The 22,804-nt window shown below is 44.7% G+C and overlaps 3 protein-coding genes across 3 annotated transcripts in view; 2 read left to right on the top strand and 1 right to left on the bottom strand.

Moving 5' to 3' along the window:
* LOC143955620 (uncharacterized) overlaps nt 1-22,804 on the bottom strand; it is a 231,789-nt gene that overhangs the window by 149,505 nt on the left and 59,480 nt on the right. The gene's annotated exons all lie outside the window — the stretch shown is intronic.
* LOC143955555 (uncharacterized) overlaps nt 1-22,804 on the top strand; it is an 89,920-nt gene that overhangs the window by 34,827 nt on the left and 32,289 nt on the right. The window lies entirely within an intron of this gene.
* LOC143955383 (uncharacterized) overlaps nt 1-22,804 on the top strand; it is a 54,976-nt gene that overhangs the window by 16,634 nt on the left and 15,538 nt on the right. The window contains exons 4-8 of the mRNA XM_077465442.1: nt 9,607-9,730; nt 9,847-10,109; nt 10,192-10,413; nt 10,569-10,680; nt 16,069-17,461. Coding sequence (XP_077321568.1) covers nt 9,607-9,730; nt 9,847-10,109; nt 10,192-10,413; nt 10,569-10,680; nt 16,069-17,461 — 2,114 coding nt within the window. The remainder of the gene's footprint in view (nt 1-9,606; nt 9,731-9,846; nt 10,110-10,191; nt 10,414-10,568; nt 10,681-16,068; nt 17,462-22,804) is intronic.

Below are 22,804 nucleotides of genomic sequence, written 5' to 3'. Positions count from 1 at the left end.
TTTATTGAGTCATGAACCCAATGATGGTGGTCTTCCAGATCTTATTGAGTCTTGCACCCAATGATGGTGGTCTTCAAGATCTTATTGAGTCATGAACCCAATGATGGTGGTCTTCAAGATCTTATTTGTGTCATACTCCAAGTTGGCTGTGCTCCCTGCACCCTTACTCTCTGATCTCCAGTTTGGCTCTACTTCACTGTTATTAATGCTAAATATTGATCACATATGTCATAGAAAGTGATAATAGAAGTCATGAACCCAATGATGGTGGTCATCCAAATCTTCCTTTTATGGTTCAGGTCCTTATTTGTGTCATGCATAATGCAAGTTGGTTGGGCTTCCTGCATTCCCACTCTCTGGCCTCCACTGGTATTCATTATAACATTATTGATCGCATAAGGATGTGAGAAAGTGATGAATGAAATCTTATTCTTTAACATAGAAATTGATCATAAATAACATTAGAAAGAGGTGTAAGTAGTGATGAACCCAATGATAGTGGTCTTCAAGATCTTATTGAGTCATGAACTCAATGATGGTGGTTTTCAAGATCTTATTGAGTCACGAACCCAATAATGGTGGTCTTCAAGATCTTACTAAGTCATGAACCCAATTATGGTGGTGTTCAAGATCTTATTTGTGTCATACATGCTCCAAGTTAGCTGTGCTCCCTGCACCCTCACTTTCTGATCTCCAGTTTTGCTCTTCTTCACTGTTATTAATTTCTACATATTGATCACGTATGTCATAGAAACTCAGCACTTGCTTTGAAGCTGTCTGGTGTAGGTTGAACCCTGGTTGAGATTAACTAGCAATAAACCTTTTCACTCATTGTTTTGTTTTTGTTTTTTATAGTATATGGACTTGACTTCGGGAAAACCTCAGAGGATTGTCTCACTTTATCTCCAGACTGTAAAGTAGAAGATGAGGACATCACACAGTATAGTCCAGGAGAAAACCCAGCCACCCAACAATATTTTCCAGGAGAAAACTCAGCCACCCAACAATATTTTCCAGGAGAAAACTCAGACACTCAACAATATTGTCCAGGAGAAAATATCACTACCCAACAATATTGTACAGTAGAAAGCCCCACCACCCAAAAATATTGCCATGGGGAAAGCCCAACCACCCAACAATATTATCCTGAGGAACCTCTGACTGTAAGAGATGGAGCCATCCTTCAGGCAGATAACATGATTACCTTTACAGAATCCCATATATCCCATCTTCATGAGCAAAACAGTTCATGCATGGGTCGGCGTTCTTATTCCTGTCCCACGTGCGGAAAGTGCTTTGTCAGAAAGTCACACGTTGATAGACACCAAAGGTCTCACACGGGGGAGAAGCCGTTTTCCTGTCCTGAGTGCGGGAAATGTTTTTCACAGAAGTGCCATCTTACGAAACACCAGAAATACCACATGGGCGAGAAGCCGTATTCTTGTCCCGAGTGTGGGCAGTGTTACTCACAGAAATCAATCCTAGACAGACATCACAGATCCCACACGGGGGAAAAGCCATATCCCTGCCCCGAGTGTGGGAAATGTTTCACCCAGCAGGCCCATCTTTCCAGACATCAGAGATCCCACACGGGTGAGAAGCCGTATTCCTGCCCCGACTGTGGAGAGTGCTATTCACAGAAGTTACAACTTGTCGCCCATCAAATATATCACACGGGAGAGAAGCCGTATTCCTGCTCCGAGTGCGACAAAAGCTTTGTGCGTAAACAAGATCTCGCTAGGCATCACAGGTCTCACACGGGGGAGAAGCCGTATTCCTGCCCCCTGTGCGGGAAATGTTTCTCGCAGAAGTCCCATCTTCCTGGACATCTGAGATCCCACACGGGCGAGAAGCCGTATTGCTGTCCTGAGTGTGGGAAAAGTTTTGTGTATAAAGTCGACCTGACTATCCACCGCAGAACTCACACGGGGGAGAAGCCGTATTTGTGTCTCGACTGTGGGAAATGTTTTTCAAAAAAAGCTGATCTTTCCAGACACCTGAGGTCTCATACGTCCCCCAATGCAAATTAATTGTGCAGGAAATGTTTTCCGAGAGATTCAAATTTTTGCTCCACGTCAGAGCTCAGAAGCTTAATGATATGAGGAGGACACCTCAGAAACCACATGTCGGAGGACACCTCAGAAACCACATGGTGGAGGACACCTCAGAAACCACATGGTAGAAGACACCTCAGAAACCACATGGCGGAAGACACCCCAGAAACCACATGGCGGAGGACACCTCAGAAACCACATGGCAAAGGACACCTCAGAAACCACATGGCGGAAGACACCCCAGAAACCACATGGCGGAGGACACCTCAGAAACCACATGGCGGAGGACACCTCAGAAACCACATGGCAAAGGACACCTCAGAAACCACATGGCGGAGGACACCTCAGAAACCACATGGCGGAGGACACCTCAGAAACCACATGGCAGAAGACACCTCAGAAACCACATGGCAGAAGACACCTCAGAAACCACATGGCAAAGGACACCTCAGAAACCACATGGCGGAGGACACCTCAGAAACCACATGGCGGAGGACACCTCAGAAACCACATGGCGGAGGACACCTCAGAAACCACATGGCAAAGGACACCTCAGAAACCACATGGCGGAGGACACCTCAGAAACCACATGGCAGAGGACACCTCAGAAACCACATGGCAGAAGACACCTCAGAAACCACATGGCAGAAGACACCTCAGAAACCACATGGCAAAGGACACCTCAGAAACCACATGGCGGAGGACACCTCAGAAACCACATGGCGGAGGACACCTCAGAAACCACATGGCGGAGGACACCTCAGAAACCACATGGCGGAGGACACCTCAGAAACCACATGGCAGAAGACACCTCAGAAACCACATGGCGGAGGACACCTCAGAAACCACATGGCGGAGGACACCTCAGAAACCACATGGCGGAGGACACCTCAGAAACCACATGGCGGAGGACACCTCAGAAACCACATGGCGGAGGACACCTCAGAAACCACATGGCGGAGGACACCTCAGAAACCACATGGTAGAAGACACCTCAGAAACCACATGGTAGAAGACACCTCAGAAACCACATGGCGGAGGACACCTCAGAAACCACATGGCGGAGGACACCTTAGAAACCACATGGCGGGGGACACCTCAGAAACCACATGGCGGAGGACACCTCAGAAACCACATGGCGGAGGACACCTCCGAAAACCACATGTCGGAGGACACCTCAGAAACCACATGGCGGAGGACTCTACTGTTGTCCACAGTATAATAAACTCTTCATAAGGAAATGAGCACCAGAAACTTCCATCTGGTCAACTCTGCTAGATAAAACGAGAAGGAAGGTGTCACTGCTGGTTGAGTGCTTTCTGCAGTGTAGTCTGATCCTCCCTGCTCTTCAGCCCCAAAGCTCTAAACTGCACCAAGCCATACATTTCTTAACAAATTTCACCTAAATTTTTCACCCACCCGTCGCCTTCTTCTTGTGATATATACACTATAATACCAAAAGTATTGGGACACCTGCCTTTACACACACCTGCACTTTAATGGCATCCCAGTCTTAGTTTGTAGGATTCAATGTTGAGAAGGTCCACCCGTTGCAGCTATAACAGTTTCAACTGTTATTCCTCCATGGTGGGTATCTCCCCCCCAAGCCCCATAACTACTAAAGTTCACAGGCCCAACCATAGCTATAAGAAGCTCACCATACAGATTGCCTAGTTTGATTTTAAGTTTCCCACATGCTGCTTCTATTGGAGGTTCAAGTCCAAATTAACTATATTTCCAAAAGTATTGGGACACATGCCTTTACCCGTACATGAACTTTAATGGCATCCCAGTCTTAGTCCGTAGGGCTCAATATTGAGTTGGCCCACCCTTTGCAGCTATAACAGCTTCAGCTCTTCTGGGAAGGCCGTCCACAAGGTTTAGGAGGGTGTCTATGGGGAATGTTTGACCAATCTTCCAGAAGAGCATTTGTGAGGTCTGACACTGATGTTGAACGAGAAGGCCTGGCTCAGTCTCCGCTCGAATTCATCCCAAAGGTGTTCTATCGGGTTGAGGTCAAGTTCACTCAAGTTCTTCCACCCCAAACTCACTCATCCATGTCTTTATGGACCTTGCTTTGTGCACTGGTCCAAATGATTTGGTGGAGGGGGGATTATGGTGGGGGGGTTGTTTTTCAGGGGTTGGGCTTGGCCCCTTAGTTCCAGTGAAGGGAACTCTTAAGGCGTCAGCATACCAAGACATTTTGGACAATTTCATGCTCCCAACTTTGTGGGAACAGTTTGGGGACGGCCCCTTCCTGTTCCAACATGACTGCGCACCAGTGCACAAAGCAAGGTCCATAAAGACATGGCTGAATGAGTTTGGGGTGGAGGAACTTGACTGATCTGACTTCAACCCGATAGAACACCTTTGGGATGAATTAGAGTGGAGACTGCGAGCCAGGCCTTCTTGTCCAACATCAGTGCCTAACCTCACAAATGCACTTCTGGAAGAATGGTGAAACATTCCCATAGACACACTCCTAATCCTTGTCGACGGCCTTCCCAGAAGAGTTGAATTCTTTGTAGCTGCAATGGGTGGGCCAACTCAATATTGAACACTACGGACTGAGACTGAGATATTGTTAAAGTTCATGTGCATGTAAAGGCAGGTGTCCCAATACTTTTGGCAATATAGTGTATGTCCTGGTTAGTACAAACATGGGTAAATCAGGCAAAGCTTCTAAGTGAAGGTTAATGATGGGGAAGAGCTAACTAATGCTTAGAGCAGGGGAGATCAGACTACACTGAAAGACAATTTGGTGCAGCAGCATTTGCTTGGAGAGTGCCATTGGCTGGCTGTACGTGGTCAGTATGAAATTTTCAGATATATAATTTCATATTTATAGCTAATAAAAATGTCATTGTATTTACAAAGTTTTTTTTTCTTTACTATATTAAAAAAGATAAAAATTTCTGTATACTTAAAAATCATTAATCAGGTGATCGATTAAATGGCGCCTTTAGATCTCAGTTGGATTTTTCCAGCTGGTATTTGAGCAATGCGGGAGTCTTTTGTCATTGTCAGAGGTAAAAGAGCACTTTGGTGAATGATGGGGGGTGTCAAGTTAGAAAATATTTGTTGCAGGAATGTTGAATGGACACTGGGAACTGGGTACAGGCTGGATGGACACTGGGAACTGGGTACAGTCTGGGTGGACACTGGGAACTGGGTACAGGCTGGATGGGCACTGGGAACTGTGTACAGGCTGGATGGACACTGGGAACTGGGTACAGTCTGGGTGGACACTGGGTACAGGCTGGATGGACACTGGCAACTGGGTACAGGCTGGATGGACACTGGGAACTGGGTACAGGCTGGATGGGCACTGGGAACTTTGTACAGTCTGGATGGGCACTGGGAACTGGGTACAGGCTGGATGGATACCGGGAACAGGGTACAGGCTGGATGGACACTGGGAACTAAGTACATTCTGGATGGGCACTGGGAACTTTGTACAGTCTGGGTGGACACTGGGAACTGGGTACAGGTTGGGTGGACACTGGGAACTGGATACAGGCTGGATGGACACTGGGAACAGGGTACAGGCTGGATGGACACCGGGAACAGGGTACAGGCTGGATGGACACCGGGAACAGGGTACAGGCTGGATGGACACTGGGAACTAAGTACATTCTGGATGGACACTGGTAACTGGGTAAAGGCTGCATGGACATTGGGAACTGGGTACAGGCTGGATGGACACCGGGAACAGGGTACAGGCTGGATGGACACTGGGAACTAAGTACATTCTGGATGGACACTGGTAACTGGGTAAAGGCTGCATGGACATTGGGAACTGGGTACAGGCTGGATGGACACTGAGAACTGGGTACAGGCTGGATGGACACTGGGACCTGGGTACAGTCTGAATGGACACTGGGAACTGGGTACAGTCTGGGTGGACACTGGGAACTGGGTACAGGCTGGATGGACATTGGGAACTGGGTACAGGCTGGATGGACACCGGGAACAGGGTACAGGCTGGATGGACACTGGGAACTAAGTACATTCTGGATGGACACTGGTAACTGGGTAAAGGCTGCATGGACATTGGGAACTGGGTACAGGCTGGATGGACACTGAGAACTGGGTACAGGCTGGATGGACACTGGGACCTGCGTACAGTCTGAATGGACACTGGGAACTGGGTACAGTCTGGATGGACACTGGGAACTGGATACAGGCTGGATGGACACTGGGAACTGGGTACAGGCTGGATGGACACTGGGAACTGGGTACAGGCTGGATGGACATTGGGAACTGGGTACAGGCTGGATGGACACTGGGAACTGGGTACAGGCTGGATGGACACTGGGAACTGGGTACAGGCTGGATGGACACTGGGAACTGGGTACAGGCTGGATGGACACTGGGAACTGGGTACAGTCTGGATGGACACTGGGAACTGGGTACAGGCTGGATGGACATTGGGAACTGGGTACAGTCTGGATGGACACTGGGAACTGGGTACAGGCTGGATGGACACTGGGAACTGGGTACAGGCTGGATGGACACTGGGAACTGGGTACAGGCTGGATGGACACTGGGAACTGGGTACAGGCTGGATGGACACTGGGAACTGGGTACAGTCTGGATGGACACTGGGAACTGGGTACAGGCTGGATGGACATTGGGAACTGGGTACAGGCTGGATGGACACTAAGAACTGGGTACAGTCTGGATGGACACCGGGAACTGGGTAAAGGCTGGATGGACACCGGGAACTGGGTACAGGCTGGATGGACACCGGGAACACTGGAGGTCATGGGACAACACCAGGAGGCAGTGGGAAACACTTAAGAAAATGCTTGGGAACAGGTTGCTAGTGTGTGGATGTGTTGCTTGAACCCTAAGCAAGCTACACGCTAGCACTTTAAGATAGCGCCCCCCTTCTGTGATTAGCGCAATGCCGGCAGAAGCAGGAAGCCTGTGACCAAACACAGAGGGGAAGACCTTGCACTGGAGCAAGGAAAAGATGAGTGAAAATAAGCCCCATTGTTGGTGTCAGTAAACGCAAATCCCATTGTTGGTATCAGTGGGATAAAATTTGCCCCATCATTGGTGTCAATGTGATCAAATAAGTCCTAATGTTGATATCACTGGGTTAAAATAAGCCCCATCGTTAGTGAGTGGGATCAAATAATTCTCATTATTGGTGTCAGTAAGATAAAATAAACCCCATCACTGGTGTCAGTGAGATAACTAAAGCCCCATTGTTGGTGTCACTGGGATAAAATAAGCTCCATGATTGGTGTCATTTTAATAAAATAAGACCCATTGTTGGTGTCAATAAGCTCAAATCCCATTGTTGGTATCAGTGGGATGAAATAAGTGCCATCGTTAGTCAGTGGGATCAAATAATTCTCATCATTGGTGTCAGTGAGATACAACAAGCCCCAATGTTGGTGTCAATGGGATCAAATGATTCCCATCATTGGTGTGAGTGAGATAACATAAACCCCATCATTGGTGTGAGTGAGATAAAATAAACCCCATCATTGGTGTGAGTGAGATCAATAAAACCCCATTGTTGGTGTCTCTGGGATAAAATAAGCCCCATGGAGGTGTCATTTGAACGAATTAAGCCCCATTGTTGGTGTCAGTGGGATCAAAAAATCCCCATCATTGGTGTCAGTGTGATAAAATAAATCTTATTGTTGGTGTCAGTGGGATAAAATAAGCTCCATGGTTGGTGTAACTTGAATAAAATAAGTCCCATTGTTGGTGTCAGTAAGCTCAAAGTCCAAAGCTAGAAGGCTAACATTCTGTGTTCCAGGGAGGAGATCGAGGCCTCGCCCGTGTCCATTCGATCGGTGAGGGAGCGCCTCTCAGCTTTTACTTCTAGCATGTCTCTGCTGTGTGCCTCTTCTATGCGGAGGATAAGGGCCTCGATGTCCGACCTCGCGGGGAGGGCCTGCCACATGGCGTGGAGGTCTTCCTCCAGGCAGCTCGGATACTGTGAGGGGGCCGGCCACGTCTGCCCGGAAAGCAGCCGGAGTCCCTAAGAGGCGATCGGGTTCCCGGAGAAGGAGTAAGGGGGACAGACAGGGCTGTAGTGGCGCTGTCCTCCATGGAGGGGCTACAATGGCACCCGGCGAGGCCCACTGTGGGTCTCTGAATTATCTCTGAATCCCGCTTTGGGGTGTAAGGTGCCGGTTCCCACAGGTTGCCAAACTGGTTCTGTACCTTTTAGTAGATAGCATGTCGTATTCACATGGGTGGGAAGTAGAGTTGCAACCTCATCCCTTTAAGCCCGAACACCTTTGAATTACAAGGGTTCTGAGGCTAATTAAATGCCGATAAGGCACCAAGTGAGTTTAATCACCAACTTAATCAGCCACAGAACCCGTGTAAGTCATATGTGTTCGGGTTTAAAGGGATGAGGTGGCCACCATAGTGAAAAGCTGTTGGTTGGTCGCGGTATTTGCTATAATTAAGCACTACAGCTAGTGCCAAACGTCAGCAATTTTTCCTCGTTCGCTGTGTTGGTTGAGCTGTGATGTGATTTTTCAATAAAAGAAAGTGGTTTTCTGAAGAGTGCGGCAGTCCAGAGCTTGTTTTTCGTCCGTGGTTGGCCGCTTTAGGCAGGGGGAAGCCAAGAGTTCTTCAGAAACACGTCTTCACTCAGCCATTGCTAAGGCACGCGCGCCCCTCCTACTGCACGGTAAGATACCGCTTTGTGAATGGAGCCCATTGTTGGTATTAGTGGAATAAAATAAGCCCCATCATCGTTGGCATCAGTGACTGGTCACACTACGAGACGTTTCTTGGGGCTGCAGTTCCTTTGAGCTCCACAAGGTGGAGATCTTACTTCTACCCAGACAGGAAGTCTCTATGGAAGACAGGAAGTGATGTCAGGTAGAGACAGGAAGTGATGTCAGGAATAAATAGGAGTTTCCGGGCAAGAGGTGATTGGTGGGGGAAGTAGAGAGGAGACATTGCTGGAACTGGCAGCAAAGGAGGCAATGGTTCTTTTGCTCTCTCTCTCTCTCTCTTTCTTTCTTTCTAATTAAGAATTGAAGACGTCTTGAAACCTTCTACGAAATGAAACCAAAATCTAATTAGAAGTTTATAATCCGTTAAGGTGAGAAGAGGTGACACACGTCTCCAACATGAAGGAAATGTTCCGGCCCTGTAACTTGGGGGGGAATGTTCTGACCCCGAGCGGGGGTTAACCCTTTCATGCCCAAAGATCATCGGCCCGGTATAAATAATGGCATGGGGTCGGTCAACTTGGCAATAACTCAATGAGTAATTCACGTACTTAAATCTTTTTCTAAGACTTATTTAAGGGCATATAAAGCATTTATTAGGTACATATGTACATGGAAAAAAATGCTGTTTTTTTTTTTTTTCAATTATAGGCTGAGAAATAAACCGAAAACTTGGTAGAAAAAAAATAAAGCAACAAGAAGATTCCAGGAATCATCAAGAAGATCTTTGGAGCTGCTGACAGGAGAGGTGAGGAGGATTCTGGGAATTCTGGGACATTATCCAGTAACAGACAAGGGATGTGTCTGGATGGTGACTGTATCATTGTGTGTGTCAGGTTCCTATAAGGTGTCAGGATGTCACTGTCTATTTCTCCATGGAGGAGTGGGAGTATTTAGAAGGACACAAGGATCTCTACAAGGACGTCATGATGGACAATCAGCCACCCCTCACATCACCGGGTAAGAGGAGACTTTATTGTAAAGGAGAGAGCAGTACGGAGGCTCCACCTAGATCCCCCATCATCTGATAAACACATAGAAACAATGTATTCAGTCAGTGTGTGTGTTTCCTACAGATGGATCCAGTAATGGGAACCCACCAGAGAGATGTCCCGGTCCTCTGTACCTGAGAGATTCTAAAGTTGACGTTAAAGAAGAGATAAAAGAGGAGGATGATGAGGATGGGGTGATGGAGGAGTTTCCAAAAGAAGACAAAGATCTGTACCAGGACACCATGGTGGAGTCATCCAGCTACAGGAACCCACCTGAGAGATGTCCCCGTCCTCTGTATTCCCGGGATTCCACACATGAAGATCACACCATCCCCCACCTTGATCAGGTAGGTGATTAAGAATTATCGGTAGTTATGATTTATAAGCAATCATGTTCGTTAAAATAAATGTTTTATTATATATATTCAGAGTGGAGACCTCGGGGATTATAATATTATTGTGAAAGAAGATTATAAAGAGGAGGATGAGGAGTATGGAGTGATGGAGGAGTTTTCAGTTGAACCCAAAGATCCATACAAGGAAAATACGATGGAGCCACCTAATACCAGGAACCCACCAGAGAGATGTCCCCGTCCTCTGTATTCCCGGGATTCCACACAGGAAGGTCACACCATCCCCCACCATCATCAGGTAGGTGGAGTTGAGGGTCGGGAACATAAAGTGATTGAACACTCTGACATGTGGAGATGATGTGTGGACTCTACAAGATGATATTTTCTATGTGATCTCACATCATAAATACTTCTATGTTACAGATGTTATTTTCTGCCATTCTGTTGGTTTAGGGTGAAGAAGAAGAAGAAGAGAGGTGTGTGAGGGATGATCAGCAGTCTATGGAGGAGGCTGGAATAACGGGGACATTTATAGAGGAGGACACTCCTACAGAGATCAGCACAGGTGACCCATCATATGTTCTTCTCTTATCTCTGCTCTGTTACTGCTCACTGATTGGTCCAGAGTAGGGGGAGCTGAGTGATATCAACCAATAATAGGTTAATAATGGTCCCCTCCCTGTACTGATACCCTATTTGTGGTTCAGCTGGCAGTATTAGGTTGAGTGTCACTCCTAGTTACAGTAGCACAAATATGATAACACAGATTGAGCCTTTCTTAGGTTGGTCCTTCTTCTTCCAGAAAACTTATAGCTACAGTATCTCACAAAAGTAAGTACACCCCCACATTTTGGTAAATCGTTTCTTCTATCTCTTCATGTGACAACACTAAAGAAATGACACTTGTCTACAATGTAAAGTAGTGAGTGTACAGCTTGTATAACAGTGTAAATTTGACGTCCCCTCAAAATAACTCAACACACAGCCATTAATGTCTAAACCACTGGCAACAAAAGTAAGTACACCCCCTAAGTGAAAATGTCCAAATTGGGCCCAAAGTGTCAATATTTTGTGTGGCCACCATTATTTTCCAGCACTGCCTTAACCCCCTTGGGCATGGAGGTCACCAGAGCTTCACAGGTTGCCACTGGAGTCCTTTTCCCCTCCCCCATGACGACATCACGGAGCTGGTGGATGTTGGAGACCTTGCGCTCCTCCACCTTCCGCTTGAGGATGTCCCACAGATGCTCAATAGGGTTTAGGTCTGGAGACATGCTTGGCCAGTCCATCACCTTTACCCTCAGCTTCTTTAGCAAGGCAGTGGTCATCTTGGAGGTGTGTTTGGGGTGGTTATCATGTTGGAATACTGCCCTGCGGCCCAGTCTCTGAAGGGAGGGGATCATGCTCTGCTTCAGTATGTCACATTACATGTTGGCATTCATGGTCCCCTCAATGATCTGTAGCCCCCCAGTGCCGGCAGCACTCATGCAGCCCCAGACCATGACACTCCCACCACCATGCTTGACTGTAGACAAGACACACTTGTCTTTATGCTCCTCACCTGGTTGCCCCCACACACGCTTGTCACCATCTGACACCAAATACGTTTATCTTGGTCTCAACAGACCACAGGACATTGTTCCAGTAATCCATGTCCTTAGTCTGCTTGTCTTCAGCAAACTGTTTGTGGTCTTTCTTGTGCATCATCTTTAGAAGAGGCTTCCTTCTGGGACGACAGCCATGCAGACCAATTTGATGCAGCGTGCGGCATATGGTCTGAGCACTGACAGGCTGACCCCCCCCCCCCCCCCCCCCCTACAACCTCTGCAGCAATGCTGGCAGCACTCATACGTCTATTTCCCAAAGACAACCTCTGGATATGACGCTGAGCACGTGACCTCAACTTCTTTGGTGGACCATGGCAAGGCCTGTTCTGAGTGGAACCTGTCCTGGTAAACCGCTGTATGGTCTTTGCCACTGTGCTGCAGCTCAGTTTCAGGGTCTTGGCAATCTTCTTATAGCCTAGGCCATCTTTATGTAGACCAACAATTCTTTTTTTCAGATCCTCAGAGAGTTCTTTGCCATGAGGTGCCATGTTGAGCTGCCAGTGACCAGTATGAGAGAGTGAGAGCGATAACACCAAATTTAACACACCCGCTCCCCATTCACACCTGAGACCTTGTAACCCTAACGAGTCACATGACACCGGGGAAGGGAAAAATGGCTAATTGGGCCCAATTTGGATATTTTCACTTAGGGGTGTACTGACTTTTGTTGACAGTGGTTTAGACATTAATGGCTGTGTGTTGAGTTATTTTTGAGGGGACGGCAAATTTACACTGTTATACAAGCTGTACACTCACTACTTTACATTGTAGACAAGTGTCATTTCTTCAGTGTTGTCACATGAAAAGAGAGAAGAAAAGATTTACAAAAATGTGAGGGGTGCACTTACTTTTGTGAGCTACTGTAAATGTTACCATAAAACTCGAATGCCGCGTACACACAGTCATTTTCCGATGGGAAATGTTGGATGTGAGCTTGTTGTCGGAAAGTGCGACCGTGGGTATGCTCCATCGGACATTTGCTGTCGGACTTTCCGTCAACAAATGTTTGAGAGCAGGTTCTCAAATTTTCCGCCAACAAAACTTTGTTGTCAGAAAGTCCGATCGTGTGTACACAAGTCCGTCGCGCAAAAGTTCACGCATGCTCGGAATCGAGCAGAAGGAGCCGCACTGGCTATTGAACTTCCTTTTTCTCGGCTCGTCGTTTGTCTTGTACGTCACCGCGTTCCCACGTTCGGAATTATTGCCCAACATTTGTGTGACCGTGTGTGTGTGTGTGTGTGTGTGTGTGTGTGTGTGTGTGTGTGTGTGTGTGTGTGTGTGCAAGACAAGTTTGAGCCAACATCCTTCGAACAAAAATCCACGGTTTTGTTGGCGGAAAGTCCGATGGTGTGTACGTGGCATTACAGTACTGCTGGGATGGAAAGGAATCAGTAGGAGAGCGACTTAAAGCACTTCTCTTTCCTGGAGAAGAGTCTTCTCCAAGCTCTTACCAGAAGCCTAGGCCTTTCACAACCAGTTCCGTGTTGAAGAGCTGGGTGTGCCGAACTCAACTCCTGATCCTCCTCGGTACACTACAGGACCACAGTGCCTAGGCTTGTGGTTGAGGGAACATCACCCAACCTCGATTTATTTATTTTTTCCCTTGGTTCCCTCATTTTCTGAGAAGTTTTTATGAACGATTAAGTGCTCTTCTGACAAGTCTGTGTAAATGTAGAAGTGATCTTTGAGGAGGACCAAAGACCCTTTGACTAAAGGCCCATTGGTTCCTGTTCTTCTGACAAGGCTGTGTAAATGTAGAAGTGATCTTAGAAGAGCAGGAACCAATGGGCCTTTAGTCAAAGGGCCTTTGGTCCTCCTCAAAGATCGCCTCTACATTTACACAGCCTTGTCAGAAGAGCAGGAACCAATGGGTCTTTAGTCAAAGGGCCGTTGGTCCTCTTTCCAGATCACCTCTACATTTACACAGCCTTGTCAGAAGAGCAGGAACCAATGGGTCTTTAGTCAAAGGGCCTTTGGTCCTCTTTCCAGATCACCTCTACATTTACACAGCCTTGTCAGAAGAGCAGGAACCAATAGGCCTTGAGTCAAAGGGCCTTTGGTCCTCCTCCCAGATCACCTCTACATTTACACAGCCTTGTCAGAAGAGCAGGAACCAATGGGTCTTTAGTCAAAGGGCCTTTGGTCCTCTTCAAAGATCACTTCTACATTTACACAGCCTTGTCAGAAGAGCAGGAACCAATGGGTCTTTAGTCAAAGGGCCTTTGGTCCTCCTGAAAGATCACTTCTACATTTACACAGCCTTGTCAGAAGAGCAGGAACCAATGGGCTTTTAGTCAAAGGGCCTTTTGTCCTCTTTCCAGATCGCCTCTACATTTACACAGCCTTGTCAGAAGAGCAGGAACCAATGGGCCTTTAGTCAAAGGGCCTTTGGTCCTCTTTCCAGATCACCTCTACATTTACACAGCCTTGTCAGAAGAGCAGGAACCAATGGGCCTTTAGTCAAAGGGCCTTTGGTCCTCCTCCCAGATCACCTCTACATTTACACAGCCTTGTCAGAAGAGCAGGAACCAATGGGTCTTTAGTCAAAGGGTCTTTGGTCCTCCTCCCAGATCACCTCTACATTTACACAGCCTTGTCAGAAGAGCAGGAACCAATGGGTCTTTAGTCAAAGGGCCTTTGGTTCTCCTCCCAGATCACCTCTACATTTACACAGCCTTGTCAGAAGAGCGGGAACCAATGGGTCTTTAGTCAAAGGGCCTTTGGTCCTCTTTCCAGATCACCTCTACATTTACACAGCCTTGTCAGAAGAGCGGGAACCAATGGGCCTTTAGTCAAAGGGCCTTTGGTCCTCCTCCCAGATCACCTCTACATTTTACACAGCCTTGTCAGAAGAGCAGGAACCAATGGGTCTTTAGTCAAAGGGCCTTTGGTCCTCCTCAAAGATCACTTCTACATTTACACAGCCTTGTCAGAAGAGCGGGAACCAATGGGCCTTTAGTCAAAGGGCCTTTGGTCCTCCTCCCAGATCACTTCTACATTTACACAGCCTTGTCAGAAGAGCAGGAACCAATGGGCTTTTAGTCAAAGGGCCTTTTGTCCTCTTTCCAGATTGCCTCTACATTTACACAGCCTTGTCAGAAGAGCAGGAACCAATGGGCCTTTAGTCAAAGGGCCTTTGGTCCTCTTTCCAGATCACCTCTACATTTACACAGCCTTGTCAGAAGAGCAGGAACCAATGGGCCTTTAGTCAAAGGGCCTTTGGTCCTCCTCCCAGATCACCTCTACATTTACACAGCCTTGTCAGAAGAGCAGGAACCAATGGGTCTTTAGTCAAAGGGCCTTTGGTCCTCCTCCCAGATCACCTCTACATTTACACAGCCTTGTCAGAAGAGCGAGAACCAATGGGTCTTTAGTCAAAGGGCCTTTGGTCCTCTTTCCAGATCACCTCTAAATTTACACAGCCTTGTCAGAAGAGCGGGAACCAATGGGCCTTTAGTCAAAGGGCCTTTGGTCCTCCTCCCAGATCACCTCTACATTTTACACAGCCTTGTCAGAAGAGCAGGAACCAATGGGTCTTTAGTCAAAGGGCCTTTGGTCCTCTTTCCAGATCACCTCTACATTTACACAGCCTTGTCAGAAGAGCAGGAACCAAGGGGTCTTTAGTCAAAGGGCCTTTGGTCCTCTTTCCAGATCACTTCTACATTTACACAGCCTTGTCAGAAGAGCAGGAACCAATGGGTCTTTAGTCAAAGGGTCTTTGGTCCTCCTCCCAGATCACCTCTACATTTACATAGCCTTGTCAGAAGAGCAGGAACCAATGGGTCTTTAGTCAAAGGGCCTTTGGTCCTCCTCCCAGATCACCTCTACATTTACACAGCCTTGTCAGAAGAGCAGGAACCAATGGGTCTTTAGTCAAAGGGCCTTTGGTCCTCCTCAAAGATCACTTCTACATTTACACAGACTTGTCAGAAGAGCAGGAACCAATGGGCCTTTAGTCAAAGGGCCTTTGGTCCTCCTCAGACAAGGCTGTGTAAATGTAGAAGTGATCTGGGAAGAGGACCAAAGGCCCTTTGACTAAAGACCCATTGGTTCCTGCTCTTCTGACAAGGCTGTGTAAATGTAGAGGTGATCTGGGAGGAGGACCAAAGGCCCTTTAAATAAAGACCCATTGGTTCCTGCTCTTCTAATAAGTCTGTGTAAATGTAGAAGTGATCTTTGAGGAGGACCAAAGGCTCTTTGACTGAAGAGGGGGGAAAAGTCCCGGCTGGTTGGGACCTCCACAGAGAACATCTCCTCACTCATATCTACCTGATCCAGATGGGGTCTAGATGGAAGTGAACTAACCCTCTCATATCTATTGATGATGTTTTTATATTTTTTTCCAGGACACGCCATGGAGAAACCTTCGAAGGATCATCTCGCTTTATCTCCAGATTATAAATCGGAAGATGAGGACGTCATAAGAGTTTGTGCCGGAGAAACCACAACGAGCTCCACTATGGCTGGTGGACTTCACGTTGTAGTTGGACCATCAACTCCCTCTGATTCTGAGCAACCTCGTACTGTGAGGGATGGTGCCGGAAGTCAGGAGGAACAACGTTCTTGTCCCGAATGTGGGGAAGGTTTTAGCTCTGAATTAAGTCTTTCTACGCATCAGAGGTCTCACACGGGTGAGAAGCCACATTCATGTCCTGAGTGCGGGAAACGTTTTCTTTATAAATCATTTCTGATCAGACATCAGAGCACCCACACGGGCGAGGAGCTGCTTTCCTGTCCTGACTGTGGGGAATTATTTCTACGTAAATACCACCTCAGCGTACACCAGAGGTCGCACACGGGGGAGAAGCTTCATTCCTGTTCTGAGTGCGGGAAAAGTTTTCTTTATAAGTCGACTCTGGTCAGACATCAGACAACTCACACGGAGGAGAAGCCGTTTTCCTGCCCTGAGTGCGGGAAATGTTTTTCGCAGAAGGCCCATCTTTCTGCACATGAGAAATACCACAGGAGCGAAAAACCGTATTCCTGTTCTCAGTGCGGGAAATGCTTCACGCAGAAATCACTACTTGCCAGACACGAAAGATTTCACACAGAAGAGAGGAAATACTCCTGCTCCGATTGTGGAAAGCGTTTTTTGTGGAAATCTGAGCTCACTGTACATCTGAGGTCTCACACGGGGGAGAAGCCGCATTCCTGCCCCGAGTGCGGGAAGTGTTATCGACTGAAATCCAACCTAGTCATACATCAGAGATCCCATACAGGGGAGAAGCCGTATTCTTGTCCCGAGTGCGGGAAATGTTTTTCAAATAGATCTATTCTCAATGTGCATCTGATATGTCACACGGGCGAGAGGCCGCACTCCTGCCCCGAGTGCGGGCAAAGATTTCCGCGGAAATCGGAACTGGTCATACATCAGAGGTCTCACACGGCCGAGAAGCCGTATTCCTGTTCTGAGTGCGGGAAATCCTATAAACGGAAATCGGTACTCGTCGAACATCAGAGGTCTCACACGGGGGAGAAGCCGTATTGTTGCTCTGAGTGCGGGAAGTGTTATCAACAGAAATTTCAACTTGTCATACATCAGAGGTCTCACACGGGGGAGAAGCCGTACTCCTGCCCTGAGTGCGGGAAGCGCTATCAACGGAAGTTTCAGCTCATCACACATCAAAGATCTCACACTGGGGAGAAGCACCCGTATTCCTGCGCCGATTGCGGGAAATGTTTTTCGCAGAAGTCCAATCTTATTAGACATGAGAAGTCCCACACAAACCTCAAGGTGCAGTAGCATTAGTACGAGAGTTGTTTTCTATAGTTTTATAGTTTGCCGTACATCAGGGATCCTCCACACCTCCATTTTTTTTTTTTTTATAATATACCATGTCCCTCAGAGCAAGAGTATTGGCATCAATGCAAAGAGCCCAGTCGTGTAGTGAATAGAGGAGTGGTTCTGTTAGACATGTGCAATTAGTTTATTCCAAAATTTCCGAATTTTTCAATTTCCAAAATTTTCGCATTTTTTCCATTTCCAAAATTTTCAAATTTTTCCATTTCCGAAATTTTCCAATTTCCGAATTTTGGTAATTTCAAAATTAGAAATTTGGAAAATTTCGGGAAGTTAAAAAAAGTTTGGAAATTGGAAATTTTTAGAAATTGGAAAATTTGGAAAATTTAAAATTTTGGAAATTTCGCACATTTTAAATGAGGAAATTCAGAAATTGGAAAATTCAGAAGTTCGGAAATGGGAAAATTCAAAATGAGGAAATTTCAAAATGAGGAAATTTCAAACTGAGGAAATTGGAAAATTTCGGAAGTTAAAAAAAGTTTGGAAATTGTAAATTTTAGAAATTGGAAAATTGAACATTTTGGAAATTTCGCAAATTTTAAATGAGGAAATTCAGAAATTGGAAAATTCAGAAGTTCGGAAATTGGAAAATTCAAAATTGGAAAATTTAAAATGAGGAAATTGGAAAATTTCGGAAGTTAAAAAAAGTTTGAAAATTGGAAATTTTAGAAATTGGAAAATTGAAAATTTTGGAAATTTCGCAAATTTTAAATGAGGAAATTCAGAAATTGGAAAATTCAGAAGTTCGGAAATTGGAAAATTCAAAATTGGAAAATTTAAAATGAGGAAATTGGAAAATTTCGGAAGTTAAAAAAAGTTTGAAAATTGGAAATTTTAGAAATTGGAAAATTGAAAATTTTGGAAATATCGCTAATTTTAAATGAGGAAATTCAAAAATTCAGAAATTGGAAAATTCAGAAGTTCTGAAATTGGAAAATTCAAAATTCTGAAATTGGAAAATTCAAAATTCTGAAATTGGAAAATTCAAAATTCTGAAATTGGAAAATTCTAAATTCTGAAATTGGAAAATTTGGAAATTGGAAAATTCTAAATGAGGAAATTCGAAAATTCTAAATGAGAAAATTGGAAAATTTTGGAAGTTTTGGAAGTTTTCAATTTTGGGAATTCAAAAATTCAAAATGAGGAAATTTTGAAATGTGAAATCCGAAAATAAGAATGAAAATTCAAAAGAATGAAAAATCAGAAAATTAGAAAACTTGAAAATCTGAAATACCTATAATTTAATAGTTATTGTTATTGGAATTTCCTTTCAAATTTTGGCTGTTAGTGAACGTAACGAGTACAAATTTATCCGAATTATCTGAAATAACGAATGCCGTATCTAAAAGAAAGATTGTTACAATCTAATAATAATAAATAAGCAATAATAATAAAAGCTTTTTATTATTATTATTATTATTATTATTATTATTAATTTGTTCCATTCCATTTGTTTAGATGGGTAATTCGTAACTTCAGATAAATTTGAAAGGAAATTTGAAAATGAGAAAATCCAAAAATAAGAAGAATGAAAATCTGAAAATTCAGAAGAATATAAAATCCAGAAATTCGAAAACTCAAAAACCTGAAATAACTATCTAATAATAACTATTAAATTATAGGTATTGGAATTTCCTTTTTAAATTTGGCTGTTAGTGAACGTAACAAGCACGAATTTATCCGAAGTTACAAATTATCTAAAATAACGAATGCCGTATCTAAAAGAATGGAACGTAACGATCTAATAATAATAAATAATAATAATAAAACCTTTTTATTAGACATGTGCAAAAGGAAAAAATTCCTTTAGTTTCGTTTCGTTTTAATTAGTTAATTCATTAATTTCGTTTAGTTATATTCGTTAACTTCCTTAAATTCGTTTTCGGATTTCGTTTAGTTTTCTACCGAATTCGAAAAATCGGCCACATTCGAAAATATTTCAACCAAATTCAAAAATATTTCTACCGGATTCGAAATGATTTCAACATGATTCGACATTATTTCAACCACATTCGAAAATATTTTGTGACCCAACTTTAGGGCCATGTATCTCGGGGTCACTTAGTGCTAGAAACTCCAAATTTGGATATGTTGTAGTGCTAGTATTATTGTGTTTGCATACCAAATTTGGGGTTTCTAGCTATAAGTGACCCCGAGATATGTGGCCCCAAAATCGGGTCGCAAAATGTCATTCTCTGCTCTAATAACATTTTGCGACCCGATTTTGGGGCCACATATCTCGGGGGCACTTATAGCTAGAAACCCCAAATTTGGTATGCAAACACAATAATACTAGCACTATAACATATCCAAATTTGAAGTGTCTAGCACCAAGTGACCCCGAGATACATGGCCCTAAATTCGGGTCACAAAATATTTTTGAATGCGGTTGAAATAATGTCAAATCATGTTGAAATAATTTCGAATGCGGTTGAAATAATTTAGAATCATGTTGAATTCATTTGTTATATTTCTTTCGTATTCGTTGTAATTTGTTATTTTTTTATTCGGACATTCGGATGCATCCGAATGTCCGAAAGATGCAAAATTCGGCCGAATTTCGATTCGTTACGAAACGAATTGCACAAGCCTACTTTTTATTATTAATTTGTTGCATTCCATTTGTTTAGATGCAGCATTCGTTATTTTGGATAATTCGTAACTTCAGATAAATTTGTATTTGTTACGTTCACGAACAGTCAAATTTTAAAGGAAATTCCAATATCTAAAATTTAATAGTTATTATTAGTTATTATTTCGAATTTTACCGATTTTATTATTTTTTTTTTCCTTTTTTTTTTTTCTTTAATTTTCGAATTTTTTAATTTTCGAATTCCGAAAATTTGGAAATGTGAAAATCCAAATTTTCGAATTTTCTGAAAAAAGGAAAAAAAAAACGAATGAAACGAAAACGAACAAATTTTTTGTCAGTGCACATGTCTAGATTCTGTAACACGAGTTTAGTCCTGGTGTTTCTATCACGTATCCCGGTGATGACTAGAACGTTGCGGAGGCCTCTTTTTGCACCGCTGCTGAAGGTGGAGACAGAAAGTGTAGTGTGAGGGCATGGAGTGGCAGGGGTGCCGGAGTAGCTGGCTGCCGATGTCCATGGAGCTGGAAGTCGCAGTCCTCAGGATAGGATGTTGAAGCAGATTGGCACCAGAGCAGGGAAGCAGTCAGCGATAGCCAGATAGCGAGGGACCCGAATCGGCAGGCAGAGCAAGTCCAAGAAGTAGACCCAGGGTCGGTAACAACTGGGCAAAGCGAGTAGAGACAAGTCCAGTAAACAGGCTGAGTTCGGAGTAACCAGATGAGTAAGGAGCAGAGGTGAAATCCAGTAAACAGACCAAGTTCAGAGTAATCAGAGGATCAAGGTAGAGGCAAGGAGCAGAGGTGAAGCCCAGGAGAAACAAGGTCATACCCAGGTAGGCGAATACAAGGGATCAGGTCTCAAAACCAAGCTGAAGACCAATCGGCAACTTCTCCCAGTGACATATCCATTTAAAGAGGCTGCTGGGCGCCAAGTGTGCGTGCCAATTACTCAAAATGGTGCAAAAATCGTCAGGCAGAGAAAGTCCAAGAAGCAGGCCAGCGCGTTTTTTGCTGCATTTTCCCACGGCTTGCTGACAAAACTTTCCCATCCTGAACGGGATTCTTCCATGTTCAGGATAGGGTTATTTAGGCTTCATGTACACTGGCAGCCCCTAAACTTGAGTTTTTTTGGCGTTTTTTTTTTTTTTTTTGCCAGGCCTCCTAAACTCAACGCCATAAAAGCCTATGTGTCCGTGTACACTGAGGCTTTTGGTAGAGTTTTTAGGAGCTGCTGCATTTAGGTGAGCTTCAACCTCCTTCTCCTGAACACGGAATAATTTCAATTCAGGATAGGAACGTTTTGTCTTTTCCCCCAGCCACACTAAATGTAGGACAGTGTACATGAAGCATAACTGTTCCTCAGGAACCAAAAAATGTCAAGGTTTCCCTTTTTGCAATCCTACTTACTGTTTTTTTTGCACAATGAGTTACTTTATTATGTGTTAATGTATTGGTAAGGTAGGGATCCTCCTATGGACCTCTATAACCTTCCACCTTCCATGCCTTCTCATTTCATCCTCTGGTAATGTCTGGTAACCAACCTTCCATGCCTTCTCATTTCATCCTCTGGTAACCAACCTTCCATGTCTCCTCATTTCATCCTCTGGTAATGTCTGGTAACCGACCTTCCATGTCTTTTCATTTCATCCTCTGGTAATATCTGGCAACCAACCTTCCATGCCTTCTCATTTCATCCTCTGGTAATGTGTGGTAACCGACCTTCCATGTCTTTTCATTTCATCCTCTGGTAATATCTGGCAACCAACCTTCCATGTCTTTTCATTTCATCCTCTGGTAATGTCTGGTAACCAACCTTCCATGACTTCTCATTTCATCCTCTGGTAACCAACCTTCCATGCCTTTTCATTTCATCCTCTGGTAATGTCTGGCAACCAACCTTACATGTCTTCTCATTTCATCCTCTGGTAATGTCTGGTAATGAACCTTCCAATTTCATCCTCTGCTAATGTCTGGTAACCAACCTTCCATGTCTTCTCATTTCATCCTTTGGTAATGTCTGGTAACCAACCTTCCATGTCTTTTCATTTCATCCTCTGGTAATATCTGGCAACCAACCTTCCATGTCTTTTCATTTCATCCTCTGGTAATATCTGGCAACCAACCTTCCATGCCTTCTCATTTCATCCTCTGGTAATGTCTGGTAACCAACCTTCCATGTCTTCTCATCTCATCCTCTGGTAATGTCTGGTAACCAACCTTCCATGTCTTCTCATTTCATCCTCTGGTGATCAACCTTCCATGCCTTTTCATTTCATCCTCTGGTAATGTCTGGTAATGAACCTTCCAATTTCATCCTCTGGTAATGTCTGGTAACCGACCTTCCATGTCTTCTCATTTCATCCTCTGGTGATCAACCTTCCATGCCTTTTCATTTCATCCTCTGGTAATGTCTGGTAATGAACCTTCCAATTTCATCCTCTGGTAATATCTGGCAACCAACCTTCCTTGACTTCTCATTTCATCCTCTGGTAATGTCTGGTAACCAACCTTCCATGACTTCTCATTTCATCCTCTGGTAACCAACCTTCCATGCCTTCTCATTTCATCCTCTGGTAATGTCTGGTAACCGACCTTCTATGTCTTTTAATTTCATCCTCTGGTAATATCTGGCAACCAACCTTCCATGTCTTTTCATTTCATCCTCTGGTAATGTCTGGTAACCAACCTTC

This window comes from Lithobates pipiens, unplaced genomic scaffold (genome assembly GCF_037356315.1).
Source record: "Lithobates pipiens isolate NorthernLeopardFrog02 unplaced genomic scaffold, aLitPip1_a1.2 Scaffold_35, whole genome shotgun sequence".
Classification (NCBI taxonomy): domain Eukaryota; kingdom Metazoa; phylum Chordata; class Amphibia; order Anura; family Ranidae; genus Lithobates; species Lithobates pipiens.
Note: the sequence above shows the minus strand (reverse complement) of the source record. Positions and strands in the feature narration are given on the sequence as shown.